At 37.9% G+C, this 21565-nt stretch overlaps 1 protein-coding gene across 4 annotated transcripts in view; it reads left to right on the top strand.

The window, feature by feature from the left end:
• The window catches only part of CBFB (core-binding factor subunit beta), a 43769-nt gene extending 22610 nt beyond the window's left edge, over window positions 1-21159 (top strand). The window contains exons 4-6 of one of the 4 annotated variants that reach the window (XM_033157259.1): window positions 6094-6210; window positions 10559-10651; window positions 18808-21159. In XM_033157259.1, coding sequence (XP_033013150.1) covers window positions 6094-6210; window positions 10559-10651; window positions 18808-18876 — 279 coding nt within the window. In that variant the 3' untranslated portion in view covers window positions 18877-21159. Of the gene's footprint in view, window positions 1-6093; window positions 6211-10555; window positions 10683-18807 lie in introns of all 4 variants that reach the window. The other 3 variants (XM_033157261.1, XM_033157258.1, XM_033157260.1) reach the window with 3 other exon arrangements.
• The last annotated feature ends 406 nt before the right edge of the window (window positions 21160-21565 follow it).

Raw genomic sequence — 21565 nt, 5'->3', positions numbered from 1 at the left:
GCTTTGTGCTGCTGCTCTATATATCTGTGCTGACTGGGCTTATAGTTGGCCATGTTTGTATTCTCACTTTATTCTTACTTTGCTGATGTTGTAAGTCACTAAATGTGTTAATAAGTAATATGGAAATTGTTTTTTTTATCTCTTCACTACATTCTAGCAAGCTGTCTCAGGTCATTTGGGCCGTTAAAATTAGACTTCATGTATATAGTACTCTACAACAGAAATATATAACTCAACCTCTGATGTTCATTAGCCTATTTTATTAATTGAAGAGAGCTGTATTGCTACATTTAATTATAATAAAGCTTTTTTGTTAAAAGATAGTGGTTTTTTTAAAAAAAAAATCATTTTCAGTGAACCAATTTTCACTGGAAATCATGGCACACACTTTCTTTCTCTGAAACCTATTAATCTCCCTCTTTTGCATGTGTTTTTTCTTTTCACCATAGTCAGTAGCTCTGTCTGTTACTCCATTCCTTTGTTTCTTGTGTCAAGTGTATTTAATTCCCCTTCCTCTTGTTCTTCAGGCTGTCTGTTCTGTCTTCCCATTTGTTCTTCTTTTTCATTATTGAGTTCAGCATACACCACACACAGAGAGAGAGCAATTTATCTGTTTTATATAAATACCACCTTTTCTCCAAGGAGTTCAAGGTGGCTTACATGGTTCTCCTCCCCATTCAGTCGTCACAACAACCATGTGAGCGTAGGTTAGACTGGTAGATAGTAACTGGCCCACGGTTCCCTGTGATTTTCATTATCCAGTGGGGATTTGAACCCAGGGCCTAGTCCAACACACTAACCACTACATAACTAGTGGCCTACTGATATTGTTGCTGTTTGCAGCATGGACATTTGACTGAAATAGTTTAGAACTGATAGCAACTCCACCACTTGTCTCTGGATCCACAGAGGGGGATAATTTGTACAAAGGAATTGTCCCATTTTCCTCCCTTACCTATAGCTGTTGATCCCATGTATGCTGCAGGTGTTTTCATGTAGAGGTGGGGAAGGAGTGCAGGTATGGTTATTCAGAAGTATTAGTAGCATAATAATCTGATAATAACAAGATTATCAGCATGCTTCACTGTTAGGCTCCCTCCCCCTTTCCAGTCTTGTTTGCTTGCATCAGTAAAAAAGTTCCCTTCTTAATAACTTTCCTGTTGAGAGAGGCACAGTTAGAAATTGAACTGAACTGATCTTGGCAGACATTTAATGCTCCTACTGGCAGGATCAGTTTCAAAACAATCACAACTCATTTTTCATGCTGTCTTCACAACTGTTGCAACGCAAACAGGGATTTAACTCCCACTCAAAATATAAAAGCGTAATCTGTATTACATACTACATATCTCATTTCAACCTCCTTACTGACAAGTTAAAGGAAAGCCTCCGAAAATGTATTTTACCATATATATTTTCACTTAATTGTTAGGCCCTGTTAATGTCACTTAATTCCTTCTGCAGGTGTGTCTCTAACTATGGAGATCAGGTTCATGCCACCTGCCATGCAAGAAGACTGATGGATCAGACCAAAGTCCTGTCTAATTCAGCATTCTGTTCCCACAGTAGCCAACCAGGTGCCTATGGGAAACCCAAAAGCAGCAACTGGTATTCAGAGATATGCTGCCTTGATACTGCAGTTAATATATAGCAATGACTAATAGCAATTAGCCCGTTCTTCTATACATTTTCTCATCATGTTGTAAAGCTGCCCAAGCTGACAGCCAGCTTGGCCTATAGAGTAGCCTGATTGCTGTCTCGTGATTTTTGAGAAGCAACAGGAGTACGACAAGGCTGTATATTGTCTCCCTGCTATTTAACTTATATGCAGAATTCATCATGCGAAAGGCTGGACTGGATGAATCCCAAGCCGGAATTAAGATTGCTGGAAGAAATATCAACAACCTCAGATATACTGATGACACAACTTTGATGGCAGAAAGTCAGGAGTACTTAAAGAACCTTTTAATGAGGGTGAAAGAGGAGAGCGCAAAATATGGTCTGAAGCTCAACATCAAAAAAACTAAGATCACCGCCACTGGTCCCATCACCTCCTGGCAAATAGAAGGGGAAGAAATATGAGGCAGTGAGAGATTTTACTTTCTTGGGTTCCATGATCACTGCAGGTGGTGACAGCAGTCACGAAATTAGAAGACGCCTGCTTCTTGGGAGAAAAGCAATGACAAACCTAGACAGCATCTTAAAAAGCAGAGACATCACCTTGCCGACAAAGGTCCATATAGTTAAAGCTATGGTTTTCCCAGTAGTGATGTATGGAAGTGAGAGCTGGACCATAAAGAAGACTGATCGCCAAAGAATTGATGCTTTTGAATTATGGTGATGGAGGAGACTCTTGAGAGTCCCATGGACTGCAAGAAGATCAAACCTATCCATTCTGAAGGAAATCAGGCCTGAGTGCTCACTGGAAGGACAGATCCTGAAGCTGAGGCTCCAATACTTTGGCCACCTCATGAGAAGAGAAGACTCCCTGGAAAAGACCCTGTTGTTGGGAGAAGGGGACGACAGAGGACAAGATGGTTGGACAGTTTTCTCCAAGCTACCAACATGAGTCTGACCAAACTGCGGGAGGCAGTGGAAGACAGGAGTGACTGGCATGCTCTGGTCCATGGGGTCACGAAGAGTCAGACACGACTAAACGACAACAAAAATGTGTTTTGGGCTACATATGTATAAACTTCTGTTTGAATGTGACTCCATTGTGCAAACATCAGCCATAATAGTTGCAGCCTGAGATATTAACCATAGCTCTATAGATGGTTTGGTGTAGTGCTTGAAGTGTTGGACTAGAAGCTGGGAGACCAGAGTTCAACTCTCCATTCAGATATAAAGTTCAGTGGATGCCTTTACCCTAGTCACTGTCTCTCAGTCTGATATTACAGGGCTGGTATGAGAATGAAATATGGAGGGGGGTATAAATGTAGCAAATAAATAACCATAAATAAATAAATGGAGAAATGGTGGCATATAAATTTGGGTATTTGCAGATGTTAACAAATTACTGAATAGCATGCTGCTTTCAGAAATGTATATCAGTTAATAATAATAATAATAATAATAATAATAATAATAATAATAATAATTTATACCCTGCCCATCTGGCTGGGTTTCCCCAGCCACTCTGGGCAGCTTCCAACAGAATGTTAAAATACCACAATCTATTAAACATTTAAAGCTTCCCTAAACAGGGTTGCTTTCAGATGTCTCCTAGAAGTCTGGTAGTTGGTTTTCTCTTTGACATCTGGTGGGAGGGTGTTCCACAGGGTGGGTGCCACTACCGAGAAGGCCCTCTGCCTGGTTCCCTGTAACTTGGCTTCTCGTAGCGAGGGAACTGCCAGAAGGCCCTCGGCACTGGACCTCAGTGTCCGGGCAGAACGGTGGGGGTGGAGACGCTCCTTCAGGTATACTGGACCGAGGCCGTTAGATGTTTATATGCTGCTTTTAATTCATAATTGTTCTCAGAATGGTTGGCAATAATAAAATCAGATCTATTGGCAATTATTTTCATAGGAATTGATCTCATAATATGTATCCTGTATTTGAAAATACACATTTTGAATATTATCCTGCAGGTCTGGAAAAAAAATAAGAGAAATGAGCTGCCTCCTTAAGCTACCCATCTTTAGAAAACCAAGTGTTTTCATTGGATGGTTTTAAGCAAGAATGGCTCCACTCATCCGCAGAGGTGGTAGTAAAAGAAGATTCTGGGAGACATTATCTAGTTTCTCTTCCTCTGATGCAGTCAAGATAAAAAAAGTATAGAAACCAGCACTGGAGACATTTTTGAGAATCTCAATCTTCATAGGATGCATATATACCTTTGAAATCTAGGTGCTAAAGAAAGCAAGGAATGATCACTATCTTAATTCCATGTTTTGAAAACTTAGAAGTATTTTGCTGGCTGCTCTTTGAAACAGAGACTGGGAGCCAAAGAGCTGCATAGGTTCTCATAGGAAACATGGGGATTTTTTTTTCTCCCCCTCCCCCAGTTGAACAACTTTTCCAGGTTTTTTTGTTTTTGTTTTTGTTTTTTTAAGCAAACCAGTTTTAAAATTCCACTTGGTTTCAAAGGCAGTTTTGCCCCAGATGTAGAGGATGTTGAACAGAAATGTCTAAAACCCTGCTGGGCTCACAAAATAGGTTTCATAGTTATGAACTACATTAACTGCTCTGATTCAGCAAGGCAATTATATTACTTTTTATTCTCTGCGCTTAAGCCTGGGGTAACTTAGCTGTGTCACCTTGACTGTTTTGCAAATATTTGGAAGCAAGAATTTTTACTTACAAGCAGTTTCTGGGAACATCATTTATTGTGCCAAAACTCATTGCAAGGATAAGCTCTTTCAGTAAAACAGTCAAGATTTGAGCAGTTTGGGAAAATGTAATGTCCAAAGGTTAGAAGTATACTCTCCTCACAAACTTGTTTATTTCATGATTCTTGCTTACTACTAAGAATTCCTTTGCTTTAAATCTAATTGGCAAAATGATGTGGCCACTTGTATGTGCATAGTATATTTGCATAGTTGTATGATATTTGCAAGGAGCAAAAAATTGTATAAATTCAAAATCTAAGTTCACTGCTTTCAGTGACCATTTTTAGTGCTACCAGGTGTCACATATTTGAAGCTGATTGAAGTTGCAGTGTTCATGATGGTAGTTCTACATCTAGAATAGCGTTATGGAAAGCAGATGAGAAAAAAATAGATAGCTCCATGAGTAATTGCGTAAGAGAGCTTGTTTTGGTCACTTTCTTGCTGGCTACTAATCAGGTTAAAACAATATTTAGATATAGTGAAAATGGGGAATACCCTTTTAAGGCTCATAAAAGTACATAACCACTGCTTAATGCAACAGGGATTTTCTCTATTCCTCTTCCCTTCTCCACAGCTGTTCCCTCTCTAGTATGCAAATCACCCCCTGCTATCCTTAACTTTGATTTATTGTTATGTCTACACAGATTTTAACAATGGTTAACATTAACTGTTGTGTGATTATGGTGTAGGATTTGAAGCTAGCTTCATTGTTGGCAGTTAAGGAATTATGCTTAAAATAATTTGGCACATGTGACTCATGATTTAAATAAATCTCTATCTATGTCGGGTTGAAAAGACTTCATTACAATGGTTGGAGCAAGTTGGTTGGAAAAAACGCTTCCTCCACCATTGGTTCCCTTCTTTTCAGTCATACTCCTTTTTCTTTGATGCTTTTCTCCCTCACTCCATACGGTGGTCATTTTATTTTCCTTATTTGCCCATTTCCTCTCATGCCTCTTTTGCTGCCACCACTACATATCTGGTAACTGAACTGAAAAAACTCATGACAAGGTCTAACAATTTGCTTCTTTAGGTTGGCACCATCTTTTCCAGGTAGACCCTGCTATATTAAACCTACCATGGTCATATTGGTTGGGCTTTTCACCTGCCACTAGAGGTGGTGACAGTTAGTACCTCTGCTGGTGCAGAGTAAGGGGAGAACAGGTAGGCAGACAGCAAGGAAGGAGGAGGGAGCTTAGAATCTGGTGACCTGGTCATGGTACAGACATACTACATTCAGTGACTGGGTCAGCCCTGACTGAAGCTACCATGGGTATGAGGTTTCTTTTGGCTTTCAATGTGACAAATAAATACAATGTTGAAAACTATGTGTTTTTATTTATTTGCTTTTATATTACACTCTCCACTGGTACGCTCAAAATGGCTAACAAAATTACAATTGAATATAGAGTGTGTTTGCATGTCTTAGTAAGCCATGGATGCACAGAACATCCCCACTTCACTCCTTCTCACTACTGAGCAAGAGCAAGAGATTATGATCTTTGGCTTAGCAGAGTTTATGAAGGCTCATTCTTGGCTTACTAGTTATGGTCTGTTTGAACGAAACAAACTATGATCCTCATTTCACAAGGAGTACTAAGTTAAGAGACATAGTTTATAACTAACAGGGAGGAGTGAAATGAGAGTGAACTTCGCATTCACAGTGAATTATCAGCCATGGCTTACCTATAATGACCATGGGTGTTGATTCATGCCTATGGATACAGTCTGCATTATCAGTATATGTCTTCTTATATTTCAGGTCTACCTAAAAGCGCCTATGATTCTTAATGGTGTTTGTGTTATTTGGAAAGGCTGGATAGATCTCCAAAGACTAGATGGCATGGGCTGCTTAGAATTTGATGAAGAACGGGCACAGGTAAAGTAGGGAGCTTCAAACTTCCCAAATCTCAGTTATATTGTGAAGCAGAATTTGTAATTTTGCTATGCAGTACTTTATAACTTCGGATGGGGAAATCATATAATGAGAAATTGAAAGCATACCTGTAAGCAGGATCACTGTTTGGATTTAGTTGTTGCATCTTCAGTCACATGTGATCAGCATATTTCAAGATCTGCCTTTTGGTCCAAGGAAGAAGTCTCCCCACTCTCCACTGTTTTCCTTCAAAGAAAATAAGATAGTAGAGAGTAGAAAAACCTGCCATGTTCTTTCAGTTTCCCTTGTCCTTTCTAGGAGGTCTGCCTTTGGTCTTAACTTCTTTGTCTTTTCCCCTTTGCACTTCTGACTCTGATCTTCCATGTCCATAATTTAAAATGAATGCAAACCCTGTGCCTTCTAGTTCCATAGTCATCCTGCTTATTCTGTAGTTAAATGGAAGGAAAACTGAAGCTTGCTTATACCTACTTGGTAGGTTCACTTGCACTTGAGGTATTGAATAGTCATGGTGTACTTTACTGGTTATTAAACTAATCATGCATTTGTCTGTAATAACTGATAGTTCTTCATTAAGAAACCCTGAAAATTCAGCAACATAAAGCCTCTTATTAACCTAGACCTTGTATTAGGCTTTTCTTTGATGCTTCCATCTCATTCGCTTTGGCCCTCCACCACCTCTTTTTCCTCTAGTTATGTAGCTAATCCATGCATATTTTATCCAGGCCACTGCCTCTTTTGTCTATGACCTAGCTTTCACAACTAACCTAGCACTCTTGACTCCTCACCTCCTCCTTCTTTTCATCCAATGAAATGCTAGAAACTGAAACAGTGGCAGATGCAAGGCTCACAGGTGACAATAAGTAGTTTTCGTAATAGAAAAATAATTGTCTGAATATAATTACATGGGAAGAGCCTGCTGGCCCATGTAGTTCAGCATCCTGATGCCCATGGAAAACCCACAAGGCAGATTTGAGCACAGAACAAAAACTTGCTTTCCAGCAAGTGATTTTTAGAAGCATTGCTACCTCCAACTGTGGAGGCAGAACATACCCATCATGGCTAGTAGCAGTCAGTAGTCCTCTCCTTCATAAATTTGCTTAATCCTCTTTTGAAGCCATCTAAGTTGTTTGCCATAGTTGAACAATGCATGGTATGAAGTAGCACTTCCTTTTTTCTGTCCTGAATCTTCCAGCAACCAGCTTCATGGGATGTCCACGAGTTGTAGTGATATAAGAGAGGGAGAAAAACTTTTCTGTAACCACTTTCTCCATACTGCATCCTATTTTATATCATCTTACCTCTTACTCAACTTCTCTCTAAATGAAAAAGTCCCAAACGCTGCAACCTTTCCTCACAGGGGAGTCACTTCATCCCCTTGATTGTTTTGGGTACCCTTTTCTAAACCTTTTCCAGCTCTACAGTATCTTTTTTCAAGTGAAGTAATCAGAACTATACCCCAGTATTCCAAAATCTGTTCATACCCTAGATTTGTATAATGGCATTATGATGTCCTCAGTTTGGAGTTAATTACTAATTAAAATATTTGTGCAGTTCACATCTATTTCACTTAAAAGTCGTAAAACAGCTTCTACCTGTGAAATGAATTCTTCTCTTAGAAAAAGAAGGCTTTTATTTAATTATGGCCTTTTATTGAACATCCTGCTTTCAGCTGTTTAGGTCTTGCTTCTCTATTAAAAGATATTGATTTTTTTATTTTAAAAAAATCGCATCTCTGAAAGACCTTGTATTATGCTGTTCCAACATAAAAATTGCCAAGGAGAGATGGAGCTGCTACTTAAAAGTAGACCTTAATGAAAAATTTGCACATTGCCCTTCAGTGCATGCTGCTTGGGCCTAAGCTGATGTTTATTGATTGACAGATGGTTGTATTAAAACTAAGCAAGGCCACAGGGGAAACTCTTCCACATCATTTCACAAAATAGCTTTAGGGTGCAGGAAGTGCCCTAGGCAAAAAAGGCAATTTGACATTCTCTCACTACAGACATTTTATTTTAAAATTTAATGTACTTGGTCCCTTGGTATATTAAAATGTAGCTGGATTCTCTGGAGCAGGACTTATTTAACCTGCACATCTTTGCAAAGCCACACAATTAAAGGAATATCATAATGCTGAATGTAGCATGCTGTACTTTGACAAATGTTGCTTAAAAGTTTTGATTATTTTAAAAAAAAACTATTAAAAAAGACAAGTTAAAGAAATGGTGTAATTCTGCCTGGGAAAAGTGCAAGAGAATTTCACTTGTATAATACAGTATAGGTCAATTAGTTTGTGGGGAGGAGCAGGAGAAACTTGAACAACCTCACTGCAACTATTAGAAATAAATGGTCTGAAGAACATTTAGAAATGTCTTTAAATTTTAAAACTTGGTGGGAAATAGTTTAGCATTTTTAAAAATATGACATTCCTATATTAGCATTTTATCAATGGGATTATGAGGAATTTTACTCTTAATATAGACAATATTTTCTTCTGGCAAAATAGCCTTCTCAAAGAACTCAACAGCAGTTTTGCAGAGAGTTTTATTTGTAAACAAATTTCTTCTCAAAAGAATTTATGGTGGTAAGATTATGCTTTCTTTAGAAAGTTTACAATTCCTATATTTGAAAATATGATGTAACTTCGGTGGATGGTATTTCTAGACTTACTCTTTTTGTTTTCTGATTTGCATATTATATTGCAATTCTAATTTAAGTACATCATGCTAACATGTTTTCAGAGTCCAATATTTTCTAGTGAGTCTTAGTTATCAACTTTTGTTATGTTACATTATTTACCTAGCATAGCTATCTATCTATTGAAGGTGCTATCCTCTGCTCACATGCAGAAGATTCACATAGAGCTTCTTGTTTACCTCTCTTAATGGTGCTTTGATGACATAGCCCCTTCCTATCACCCTCTCACTCAGTGGCCTCTTTATGGCACAGGCTTTTTTCCTCAGCTGGCATATTACCAATGCAGGCACTATCTGGTCCTGTTTCCTGTTTTCAGGATGAGCAGGACACCATGTCCTCTTCTTCTTTCTTCCCTCTCTAGTGATATGGTATGGGTGCTCTGAGAAAAAGCACAGGGCTCCCTCTAGTCATCTGAACTGGTAGTCTCTATGGTTTTGAGTCACTATGATGAGAGGAGAAACACTAGGACTATCCAGCAGGCCCTTCCTGTGCCATTTCAGCTAACCATGAAGCATTGGCAAATGCCTGCTCCTACTGGCCAGCAGCAACACCAGCAAACTTTTCCAGCAGCAGACCCATAGCTTCCAACTGGTCTGAGGAAGGGTGATTTTCCCTTTGTCCTCAGACAGGGAGAAGGGGGAGCTGTTGACTGATGACGATGTAACAGCACCTGCTGCTCCTCCTTGCCTGTTTTCTGCTGAGGCTTTCGGTACTCTCTGTAATGCCCATAAAACTTTGATGATTTCTCTACCCAAGCATTTTTTGGGAGGTGGGAGGCTGAGGAGGAGGAAGTATTTGAAGTGAGGGCTACCTCTGATGTCCAGCCGAATGTCCCCTTTCCTTCCAGTTTTAAGAAGACCATTTCTATGGGAGTGGGCCAAACCTAATGGGATGTGCTATTTGGGCTTGGCTCCTAAGAGGCTTTGCTCAAGGTTTCTTTGGTAGATGCCCCATTTTCCCTATTCTGGCCTGGTGGCTTCCAGAGATATAGGAATGATTTCCCCAAGAATGTAGTGGATAGGTGTCCTGAAGTCTTTTGCCATAAGGCACATGAGGTCATGCCTCTGGAAGTGAGGGTCATTGCAGCTTCTTCTGTGGTGGCATGGTGGGCTTCCTTTTCACTGGCCCTGCTTGAGGAGGTACCCTGTGGTTGCCATAATCTCTGCCAGGGCCTTCATAAACTAAAGAAAGATTTTGCCTTTATGATGGATAAAAAATAAAAATAGCAGGAGCCAGCAGTACCAGTGCAGAGGACAGGGAGAGGCAGAGATTTCCCTCTTCCTCTTCATGATTCTGCATGATCAGTTGCTCTGTTTCTTTAAAATAAAGTCACCTAAATCCAGTGGTTGCCCATATAGTGGGGCAAAGCTGCCCTCCCAATACTAGCATTAATAGGATAGGACTGCACAGGTATACCAACAGAGCAACTGCAGTGCTCATGCAGGTGTGCTCATGCAGTTTTAATCTCATCACAGTCCTGCCCCATATAGGTAAGCTATGTCAGTGTTAGGAGGGCCACGCCACAGCCCACTGCTGCCTAAATATTATGTCTAGAGGTGAGCAATTGGAGAGGTTTTCCCCCCAAATCAGTGTAAAGGTGCTTCTTGTGTGACCCTGTACTTTTGGTTCGTAGCAGGAAGATGCATTGGCACAGCAGGCTTTTGAAGAAGCTCGGAGAAGAACTCGTGAATTCGAGGACAGAGACAGGTCTCATCGGGAAGAAATGGAGGTGAGAGTTTCACAGCTGCTGTCAGTTACTGGTTAGTACTCTACCAAAAATCTAGATTTTTTTTCTCTCAATAAACTACTGCCTGGAGCATGTTGCTAAAATCCTATGTTTTATTTTGATGTTGTCATTTTAATGAATCCTGTTTGGGTTAAAAGCATTCTATTAGTACATTAAGGGTGCAAATTCTTCAATCAGTGCAATTTTGCCATTTGAAAGTACATTGCTGCTTATCTTAGAATCCCTAAAGCTAAAACATATTTTAATTTAAAATGATCTAATTCAGCATTGTTAACTTTCACCTCTTGGACAAAGTAATCCAGACTGTGTGCCCTATTTCTGCATGTGCCACAGTAGTTACTGCATATGATGGAATTTTGCATTGAATTATGTGTGTACATTGTTAAATAAAGAACCAAAGTTTGTACTATCAATGGTATAGTAGACTGGCAAGAGGTTTTTTTTTAATAGAGCAATGGGGATAAAGAGGCAAATGTGGTGCATATCTGTTGAAATACGCATAACATGCATCTACTATAAAGATTATTATTCTACATGCAGAATTGATAAAGTTGATTTGATATACTCAGATTATATATGTGTTGTGTTGGTGTTAATATTCTGGATACAAATGGCAGAAACATTTCTTGCTGTGACAAGAATGAGAGAAACAAACTTGATATGGCATATTTACACGACTGCCACGTATGGCTCAGGGTTCCCTCCACCTCATGGCACTACCAGCATAAATTAGACCCTGTTTAATAAATTTTCACTAATTTGCTGAATGTCAAGTACGACTGGTACATAATATTTTGTGGGTTTTCTTTAATAAGATAGCAGGCAGAGAAATTCATGGTTTCCCCCCATAATTTTTCCCATGCAGACAATTCTGTGTTGTAACCAATATCTATGGCCCATTTTGTCATTTACAGGTGGGTAGCCATGTTGGTCTGCCATAGTCAAAACAAAATAAAAAAATTCTTTCCAGTAGCCCCTTAGAAACCAACTAAGTTTGTTCTTGGTATGAGCTTTTGTGTGCATGCACACTTCTTCAGATACACTGAAACAGATTTAAGGGTCTGGTGACTTCCGTTTCAGTGTATCTGAAGAAGTGTGCATGCACACGAAAGCTCATACCAAGAACAAACTTAGTTGGTCTCTAAGGTGCTACTGGAAAGAATTTTTTTATTTTGTTTTGTCCATTTTGTCATTGTCACCTTTACCATCTCATCTTTGGTCTCCTACTCCAGTAGCAGTTTATAAATTTTCTAGATTAGTTTACCATCCTTTCCTATTACAATTTTTCCAAATTCTGAACTCATTTCCGCAAATCCCTTTTCCTTATTGTCTCTTTTAAATAACTTGTTCACCTCAAAGTACTAAAACCAATCTATAATATGATCCAAAATCTCTTCTCTTTTTTTGGGTGAACTCCTCCATCTCTAAACTCTATGAGTTCTTTATAAGAGGCCCACTTCTTGTCCATGTTCAACCTTATCACTGAGACTGCCTCAGTTGGTGATACCCATCTTGGGGTTTTTCTCTCTAAAACATATTTGTGTCTCTGCCAAACCGTGTATATACTTCTTCTTATGACATGGACACCTTTGTGCACCCTTGATTGTCATAATACAGATATACATGTCATCCAAAACACAGATCAAAACTGTCCAAGTCTAAAATGTTGGTATCTCTTAGCTCCATCCATTCTTTCATCCAGCAGAGGTATGCTACCTCATAATAAAGTCTGAGGTCTGGAAGGGCAAAAACCCCTCTTTCTCTTAAGTCTGTCAGATTATCTGGCAGGGAAAACCAGGGTGGTTTTCCCTGCCAGATAAAGTTTGTCACATCTTTCTTTCACTGTTGAAACATTTTGGGCTAATAATCTATGGCCTTTTAAAATGTGTTTTGGGGAGAGGGGTTATTTTTGCTTTTGTTGGGAGTTATACACATTTGCATACATACATACATACATACATACATACATGGGAAGTAATACTTGTTTAAAAATATGTACTTCAAAACCAAATTAAATATTTTTCCCTTGTTCATTTCCCCCCAAATTTAATATATTCTTAAAAGTAGTCTTGATCATGGAGTAAATGAAGGGATTATCTTGGCTAGCTTCAGCATTGGTTCTATTTTCAAAGAGGGAAGATACAGAAAAGTTCCTTTTTAAAAAATCTAACCATGAAACATTACTTTTTTCACATACATATACAAAGTAGACCACTTAAAGTCTGGAACAATGAAGATTGAAAGTCTCATTGTTATAAATCATACCTTGAGCTGCTGCAAAGTCTACACACACACACACACACACACACATTTAAATCATGCATAGTTTAAATGGCTTTAATAGATACCACATTTGAGTTCAATGAAGACAGAGAAACCCTTGCAATACTTTGTCTGCCCCTACCAAAAGAGAGGCGCCAGCCCTTGGGAAGCATTCAGCCAAACCTTAGCAGCATATGAAAATGATCAGAATTTATTCTTTATTTATACAGCTTTCTTTCCTAGAAAAGATGTTCCTTTATTTTATAACATGCTGTGCAACATTTTTTTAACTATTAAGAAGCCAGTAGATTATTACATCTGCAAAGAAATGCAACAAAAAATTCTTAGTGAATCATTCAAGCATAATCAGTCACATTTTGAATTTTATTTTATCTATTTTAAAGTATAAATAAGCTGAACGGTTGTGGATTTATTAGAGCTACTATTGTTGATTACCACTTCAAGAAACTGCAAAAAACATTTTTTTATAATCTTGCATAAGTGAAAGATTTCACAAATAAAATTATAAGAGCATGTTCAAATAACATTTGTATAAAATATCAAGTCTCTTTTAAAAAAATACAAGACTGACGTGTTTACTGGAAAGGAGAAAATAGATGTACAACACAGAAATAATATGGAAACACGTTATAGCACATGGCTTGAAACTATTTGAAAAATGTTTTCTAATTACAGCAGCCAATTAAAGTTTTTTTCCCCTGAGCAAATAAGTTATATTAGTTATTGATTAAGTTTACACATCTGTGTTAAATGAAGCTGAGACTTTTTTCAGCCACTGAATTCTGCAGCTGGTACCTATTCTGCTGCTTTTCTGCCCTTTCAAAGAATTGCATAATACACCAACTTAAACAAAGTCCAACATTTCTGGAACTGCAGGGCAAACTAGAATTTTATGCTAAACACCTCACCCAGCATCCTTCAATTTCTGTAGCAGGGATTGAGAATTGAACTAAAAGTACTTTGCATATCTCTCTGTCTCTCCTTATGGACAAGCCTGCACAAAATAAGCATATTTGCATACATCTGCTTAATATGCAATTTTTATACAAGCCATTGAAATGAGTTTTTCATGGTACAGAATGAAGAATATTAGGCCCTTGTGCTATTTGATAGCTGTTCTTTATGACAGAAGGTTGACAGTTTGAGAGCAGGAAGGATGATAAAAATGAATGACAAAATCATTTTCAACAAAGCATCTTTGATTCTTTGCTGGTCATGCTTCAATAAACATAATATGGCAAAATGTCCAAATCAGTTCAGACAAGAACATTACAAATGCTCTGTTTACTGTTTATACTTTTGGCTGATGTCATGGACAGGAGATTTCCCAGTGTATTTGTTAATATTGTGGTAGCACTCTTCTACCCCAGCATAAAGAGCATTTGACAAAAAGTTGTTTTCTTTTGTTGAAAGATAGTAAATGTGCTAGTCACTAAAGTTTCCAAACTCTTTTCCTATCCTAGTGTTTTGTATAATTTTAGTAAAAACAACCAAAATAATAGTCAAAGCTTTAAAGGTGTGCCTGTTTAACAAATGTATGTTAAATTAAATGTTATAATTATCGCTAACTGTAATTTATTTTGCATATAACTGCCAACTAAGATTTCACTTCCAGCATCTGATGAAGGAGGCTTCAGTCCACAAAAGCTTATGCCAGAACTGTCTTCAAGATGTCACAAGAATACTAGAAACAAACCCCTCTGAATTATTTTTAAAAAAACACCCATAGTTTTGCAAATAAAAGTAGCTGTAGAAATAGAATTCAAAATGGCTCAGATGACACTTTTCATTGGACCAGTTTTGTCTAGGGGAGGAGGAAAGCAAGCTTTCAACATGCAGCCTAGAGGCATCAGAAAGAAGAACGCAGTCGAGAGTATGAATATAAGAATGTCTTACCCCTTGATGGATTTTTGTATTGAGAGATTGAGAAGCTGGCATCTCACATCACAATATATGGTGATGGAAACATTACTTTGCATGCTTTACACTACTGGAAAAAAACCAGTTGGCCATTTCCTTTAATAAGGAAACTTTATCACAACATGAAATTGTAGCTGAAAATTGAATCCTTGTCACCTAATACTTTTTCCAGTTTTGCTAGTATCATATCTTTATGTCTATGAAAGGCAGCTAAATATCCTACCTTTCTTATGGGTTTTCCCCACTAGGATAAAATGTACTTTCAGTAGAGAAAGTATTGTTTCATGTCTGGTGGAGATGCTATAAATATATAATTACTATTGATCACTGTCAGTCACTGTCTCGCTGATGCTCAGCCTCTTTCTAACCTGCATTGACTGGAAGAAGTTGCTTATATTACAGTATTGCTTGACTTGCAAAATTGATCTGCATTATACCACACTCAGCATTGATTTTGGACAAAATGTAAAAGGGTTTCTTAGTATGGTATTCAGTTGCACTTTTTATGTATACCATTTGCTGCTAGAGAACATCTTTACAGTGCAATCCTGTGTGTGCTTACTCAGAAGTAAGTTCCAACATGTTCAGTGGGGCTTACTCCTAGGAAAGTTGGATTGCAGCCGTAAACAAATAAAGCTGTGCTATTCTGTTGCCATGATGTGTGAGAGAAACCTTGATTCTGCTTAAGTAACACAGATGTTTATTTTCCCCCAAAGCGTTTCAGTAACAAAACAGAAATGCTTTTGTTTTGAAATGCTAATACATGTGACTTAACACTGTATATCTGTAAATATTTTATTTTGCATTTTTAAAGAAATGTCAAATTGAAATTTACTGTGATACAATTCAAGTTATTTGACATTGCAGTATGTATCTGCCATCACCATCACATTCCAGTGCTTGAATACCCTTAGCAAAATGGTTGTAGCCTCTGTCTATTCTCTTTCCCACTGCATTTTGAAAAAAGTTTCCTTATATGAACTACCTTTTCATTCAGTTTTTCTTTGCTATTTGTGAAACAGCACCAAAAACCTGCTTCTTACACAAAAAGCTGTGTTTGGTGTCAATTGAAAATGAATGACAGTTACAATGAAAGTCGCAATTTTTTCCTTTTAAGTAGTGATTTATATCTAAGTACACTCTTCATATCTCTCGTGGATAGCAAAAGGTCATATAAAAAGCAGCCCTTAGCCTCACATCATCTACTTCTAGTACAGATTTGGACATTTCCCCACATCAGTGGGGCAATGACATTTATGTACAAATTGAGAGAACAGATTTGAATTTTCTGTGGTTTTGCAGAGAATTCTGGGTTTTACTTTGTTTGTAAAGCCACACACATTAAAAGAAGCACAAGAAGCTAAAGAACTCCAGTAAGAGCACCTTAAATTGTGTGTCTCGGGTAGCTACCTGCCTAATCTGCCTGTATGACACAGCCAGCACCATCTGCAGGAGTTGCCCTGAACTGGGTCATGGGGGATTCTTTGTTCATGCTGAAAATTGATTAACAGTATGTACAAACCAAGTGAAGTTGCTGAGGTTGAATTTCATACACTGAGACCATGAAACAAAGAACTGTCTGTAAAACACTATTTAGCTTAACAGAACTAAAGCTTAATTTGTATATATGGAATCTTGCCTTATTTACTTGCTTTGCTAACTTGAATCGCTTAAACATTTAATTCATAATTTTTCATTTTGAGGTAGCCAAGACAATAATATGCAGGTTGAGAGTTAATTTAACTAAAAATCATTTTAAAATTTCTGCCACATTCAGGACCCCACAAGACAACTCACCTGGTGCCAAACAATGTCCAGTCATAACTAGATGCCTATGATGGTCTTTGTGCTTTTACTAATGTACATTTTGGAGTTTGGCTAACAGGCACGATCTAGCAGGAGTAGAACCCTTTTTTAGTTCAACTTATGTTACTGAGATGTGTTTTAACTATCTCTACATTGTGCTGCCTCTCTCTTCCCTTTTTTTTTCTTTTTTTTTTCTTTTTTGCTAAATACTGAGGACCAGTTGGTATATAATAATTACCAAGGCCCTGTCCCAAGGTATTTTTTCCCTTAGGAAACTTACAGTAAAACTTGGTTCTATGGTATGATGCGATGCATTCCACCAGATCAGGGGGCTCAACTTCTTAAACACGGAGAACCAAATATTCCAATGAAGTAATAGGTTACAAGAAAAATATGTGCCTATATCAATCTGAAGTTCTGCCATGTAGTAATAATATAGAGATGTTTGCTTTTTTAAAGAAAAAACATTAATATGATACACAAACACGTTATCTTGGTTTTCAGCACAGTCTTGGGCTACAGAAAAGGTGCAGGGAGAGATTTCCTAAGGGAAGGGTACTTTAGGATTCAGATGGGCAATGAAGACCACCAGAGTTGTTCCTTAACAGGTTTTTCATTAACAGGATGAGGAAAATAAAGAACAAAGCATGAGGAAACAGACAAAATCTTATGGTCCCTTCTGTTGCCAGAAAATCCTTTCCCTTCTGCTGGCAACTGGTCAAACTCCTTACAGGCAATTTGTGCAGCTTCAGTGTTGACAACGGTCTTCACTGAGATTTCCACTGGCCCTTGGTGGGCTTGGGCCTGATATAAACACTTGAGCACTTGTTCTTGGGGCCAGCTTCCCATGACCTTGTCTATGATTATCTGGCAAGGCCAGAGGAATAGTCATAACAAACAGCAGACTCCACTTCTCTTTACCCACAAAGAGTGCAACTGTTAGAAGGAGACATTTGCAGCTCCTTGTAGTATGCAGAAAAAATGCTGCAACCGATTTTATTTTGAGGCTCTTTCGTAGTCTCTTGTGGGTATAAAAAGGGATACAAATATAAGAATGATATACAACTGTGGCATCCCACCTGCACAGCAGACTTCCTTTTTCTCTTCTCCCTCCTTCAGCTTCCAGTCTGCCCCTATAATATATTCCAGCAGGTTGGGGAATCCTCAAGAGCAGATGTGGGGTGGGGAGAGGAGTGGCACCTGGCACCTTCGTTGTATACTGTATCTTTAAGCGCCAGGCAAAAGCAGTCCTCTTCTCCCAGGCCTTTGGCTAATTAAATAATCTATGTCATTTTAAACTGGGAGAGTATTGTTTTTATTTGTTACTATGTTATGTATTTTTGTGTTTTTATATTGTAAACTGCCCTGTGATTCTCAAATCACAGTGGTAGAGAAATTATTTATTTATTTATTTTCTAGTTTTGCTTAATGATGTTTGCTTAACTTTTTAAATGAAATTCATTTTTTCAATGAAAGCAGGTTGTCAAAAATGTCACTTGCCATTTAGTAAATGCATCCTTTTTAAGTTTTTGTCAATTTCCTCTTTTTTTCCTTTCTGAATAGAATCAATACTAGCCCAGGTCAGACATAAGGGGAACCACTGGTTTCCCCTCTATTACTGAACTGGGCCACTGTTTCCTTCATGATTTATAAATTCCTGTCTCAGCAAAGCCAATAAATGACTTCTACAGGTTTTCAAAAGGTCTGGTTTTTATATTAGAATATTGGGATGAAGGTGAGTACATGGAAATGGTCTTTATGCCCCCACTAAAAAGAAAAGTACAATTTCCATTCCTGTGGCGTAAGTAGAAACTGCTTACAACCGAGTGACAGCAGTGGCAGAGAAGCTTGTTCTTCCCTTTCCCAGGGTTAAGGCTGCCACCTCATATCCTAACCCTTTTAACAGCTGGGAGAGCCAGCCCTGCTAGCTCTATGGAGCCCTTTTTGATTTGAAGAAAAGCATGCCATGGCAATTGTGGGGAAGAGCATGTGGATGGAGAGGACCATTTTTGTCAAATATTCATAGTGTTGGTTTAGAATGAATATTGATGTACACCATTTGAAACCATCTTTTGCTTTAAAATATTCAATACATTTTAACTCTGTTTCTCCTTTCCATTTTAATTCAGGCAAGAAGGCAACAAGACCCTAGTCCTGGCTCAACCCTAGGAGGTGGCGATGATCTCAAACTGCGTTAAGTGAACAACGGCTGTGCCATGATGGAATTGATGGCAAATGATGGAATTAAAAGACCAGAAACTGTGATAATTGGGTATATACTATAGTCTATTCCCTGACCTGCGGCAACCAAACTATCATGTCCCGCCATGGTTTGCACTATGTTTGTGTTGTATTATCTGCATTTCTTTTCTTTAAGCATGTTGCCAATGGGAATTTGAAATTCTTGTTTCTCTATGCAAGCTTATAATTTTGTTGGCACTATTTTAGTGACAAGAACAATTAATGCAGCTATAAAAACAATTCCTCAACTGTAATATTCATTCATTTCAGAATAGGTCAAACGTTGCAGAATAAAGTTTTTTGTGACTTTTTTAAAAAACAAAAACTTTCAAAATAATTTTTATATGGGCTTTTGGAAGTTTGTCATAGTGTTCTTGCTTTTACACACATATTCTTTGTGGTATTGTCTTTTTATGCACTTTCTCTTCTCTTTCAACACATTTTATTATTTTTACATTATGCAGCCTAGACCAAGTAACAGTGTTGTCAATTGATTTACTGAATTACATGTTTATAAACTTAAAAAAAACCACACTCTAATACACCATGAAAGATTGTTAACTTAAAGCTAATGTTTTAGATGGCAAAATGTCTAAATGAGATTTTAATCTGTCCTCACGTTCTGTTGTAGATTCTGTCCTGCAGTTACTAGTTGTAGTTAATGTAGTTCAGATAACCTGCTGAAACTCATTGGAACTCATTGCAGTATGGCTCTTCAGGGACTCTGTAAAAATCTGAAATGGGATACTCCATCTTTCTGATTACATTTGACATTAGTCTATGATGGCTGAGGGTGAAGCTGATATCTTGAATACAATCATGTTGAAAGTAGCTGCTTAACTCTTTTTGTATCCTATTCTTTAGCTTAGATTAAAATATGAATTGAGACGTTTGAATTGTATGCAAAACAGTCTCATATTGGCCCAAAGTTGCCTTTGGTGTTTGCTTTTTTGTTTGTTTTGTTTTGTTATACTTTCCAGTAGCGTAAGATTTGGAGAAAATAATTATTAAGGATTGTTCACTTTTGCACTTCAGTCCCTGATTTTTTCTATTATATTACTCAAGAGTACTGTTTACCAAATCTTGTGTCAAACCAGTTTTGTTTCTCCATTTGTTATGTGGCGTGAACATCAATCTAATCTAAATTATCATTTTAGACTTTAAACCACAACATTCATTTTCTGTGTTAATATGAGTAGAATGCAACATTCCTTGTTAATGCTGGTAGTTGAACTTATAACAATTACAAATATCTGAACAACTTCCCTGGATATGACAACTCTGAATCTTTTTAAATACTCTTACAGTCATCCATAGGCACTGTCCCAAACAGATCCATTAAATAGAAATAAGTTGCTCATGTTAATATTTTTTCCATGCACATTTTCCTTATCCAGTGAAGAAAGAATGGTCCAAAAAGTAGTTTTCTGTTGCTGTTCCATTTTTGTCAGGGATGTTCCTTTTCTTTGTATTTCAAATAGTATGGTGTTTCCTGATTACTTCTGATAGTAGTTTCAAATCATGAGTATACAAATTATCCTATTGCATATAAACCTTCGCTGTCTGTGTGTAAATAACCTTTCCCCCCTATTATCTAGAATTTGGCTACTTAATGGCCATGTTTGAATGATCATATCTCAGCTTAATAGCCCAATATAAAAATAGATGTTTTGCTCATGCACACAGCCCCTTTGCTCCTCTTTTTGCAGTAATGGATATCAAACCAGGAAGATTTTAGTTAACCATCATCTCCCTGTTTGCCCAAACCAGGAAATGATAGTTACAGGTTTCATGGTTTTACTACCTGCATCATCAAGGGAGGAACAAAGGTGCTGTGTGCCCAGGCAATAGACTCATTCACATATTGACTTGTTGAGCCAAGATAGTTGTCCAAACTGGGCCACTATGTCTTAATGCTGGCATTAAGATCACAAGCCCTCTCCCTGTGCTAGCTAGTGCAGACCTGCTAAACTTAAAAACTTTAAGTTATTGATGCAATTTGATATTTTTTCATAATTTCTATTTAAACAAGAGTTGCATCATCTTCAAACTCATCTCTTTAAGAGTTGCCTTAAGCTTCAAGATTGCTTTTGCTATCTTTTTGTGCTATGTTAACCTTACGTTTATAATAAACATATGTGAGTGAAACAAAGTGGTTGTAAATAACTTTGTAACATGTAACTGTCAAGTGCTGATACGTGCCATTGTATGCTTAGAGATAAAGGACAGTTCGGCAAATATTCCAAAGTACTATCATTTTTAGGGGCAGTGGCATAGCAAGGGAGGGACGATGGGGGTGTGGTGCCCTGGATTCCAGGGGAGGGGGGGTGGCACTCGCCGGCCTCTTCTGCCACTCCCCACCGCCCGGCACACCCTTGTGCTGCTCCACGGACGGCCGGGGCAGCCCCACGAGCAGCCGCTTACCCATCCATTAGAGTTGCAGAATGCCTATTTTGATTATTATTTAATTTATATACTGCTTAATGTATTAAAAATATATCTAAGCAGTGTACAAAAATCTAAAGCAGCAACAGACAACTTAAACAAAATATTACAAATACATTATACACACACACATACAGAGAGAGGAACCTCGGTTCTTGAACTGCTCCGTTCCTGAACGTTTTAGCTCCTGAACGTTGAAAA

The sequence above is a fragment of the Lacerta agilis genome, chromosome 8 (genome assembly GCF_009819535.1).
Source record: "Lacerta agilis isolate rLacAgi1 chromosome 8, rLacAgi1.pri, whole genome shotgun sequence".
NCBI classification, from domain to species: domain Eukaryota; kingdom Metazoa; phylum Chordata; class Lepidosauria; order Squamata; family Lacertidae; genus Lacerta; species Lacerta agilis.
This window is presented reverse-complemented; position numbering and strand designations above follow the sequence as displayed.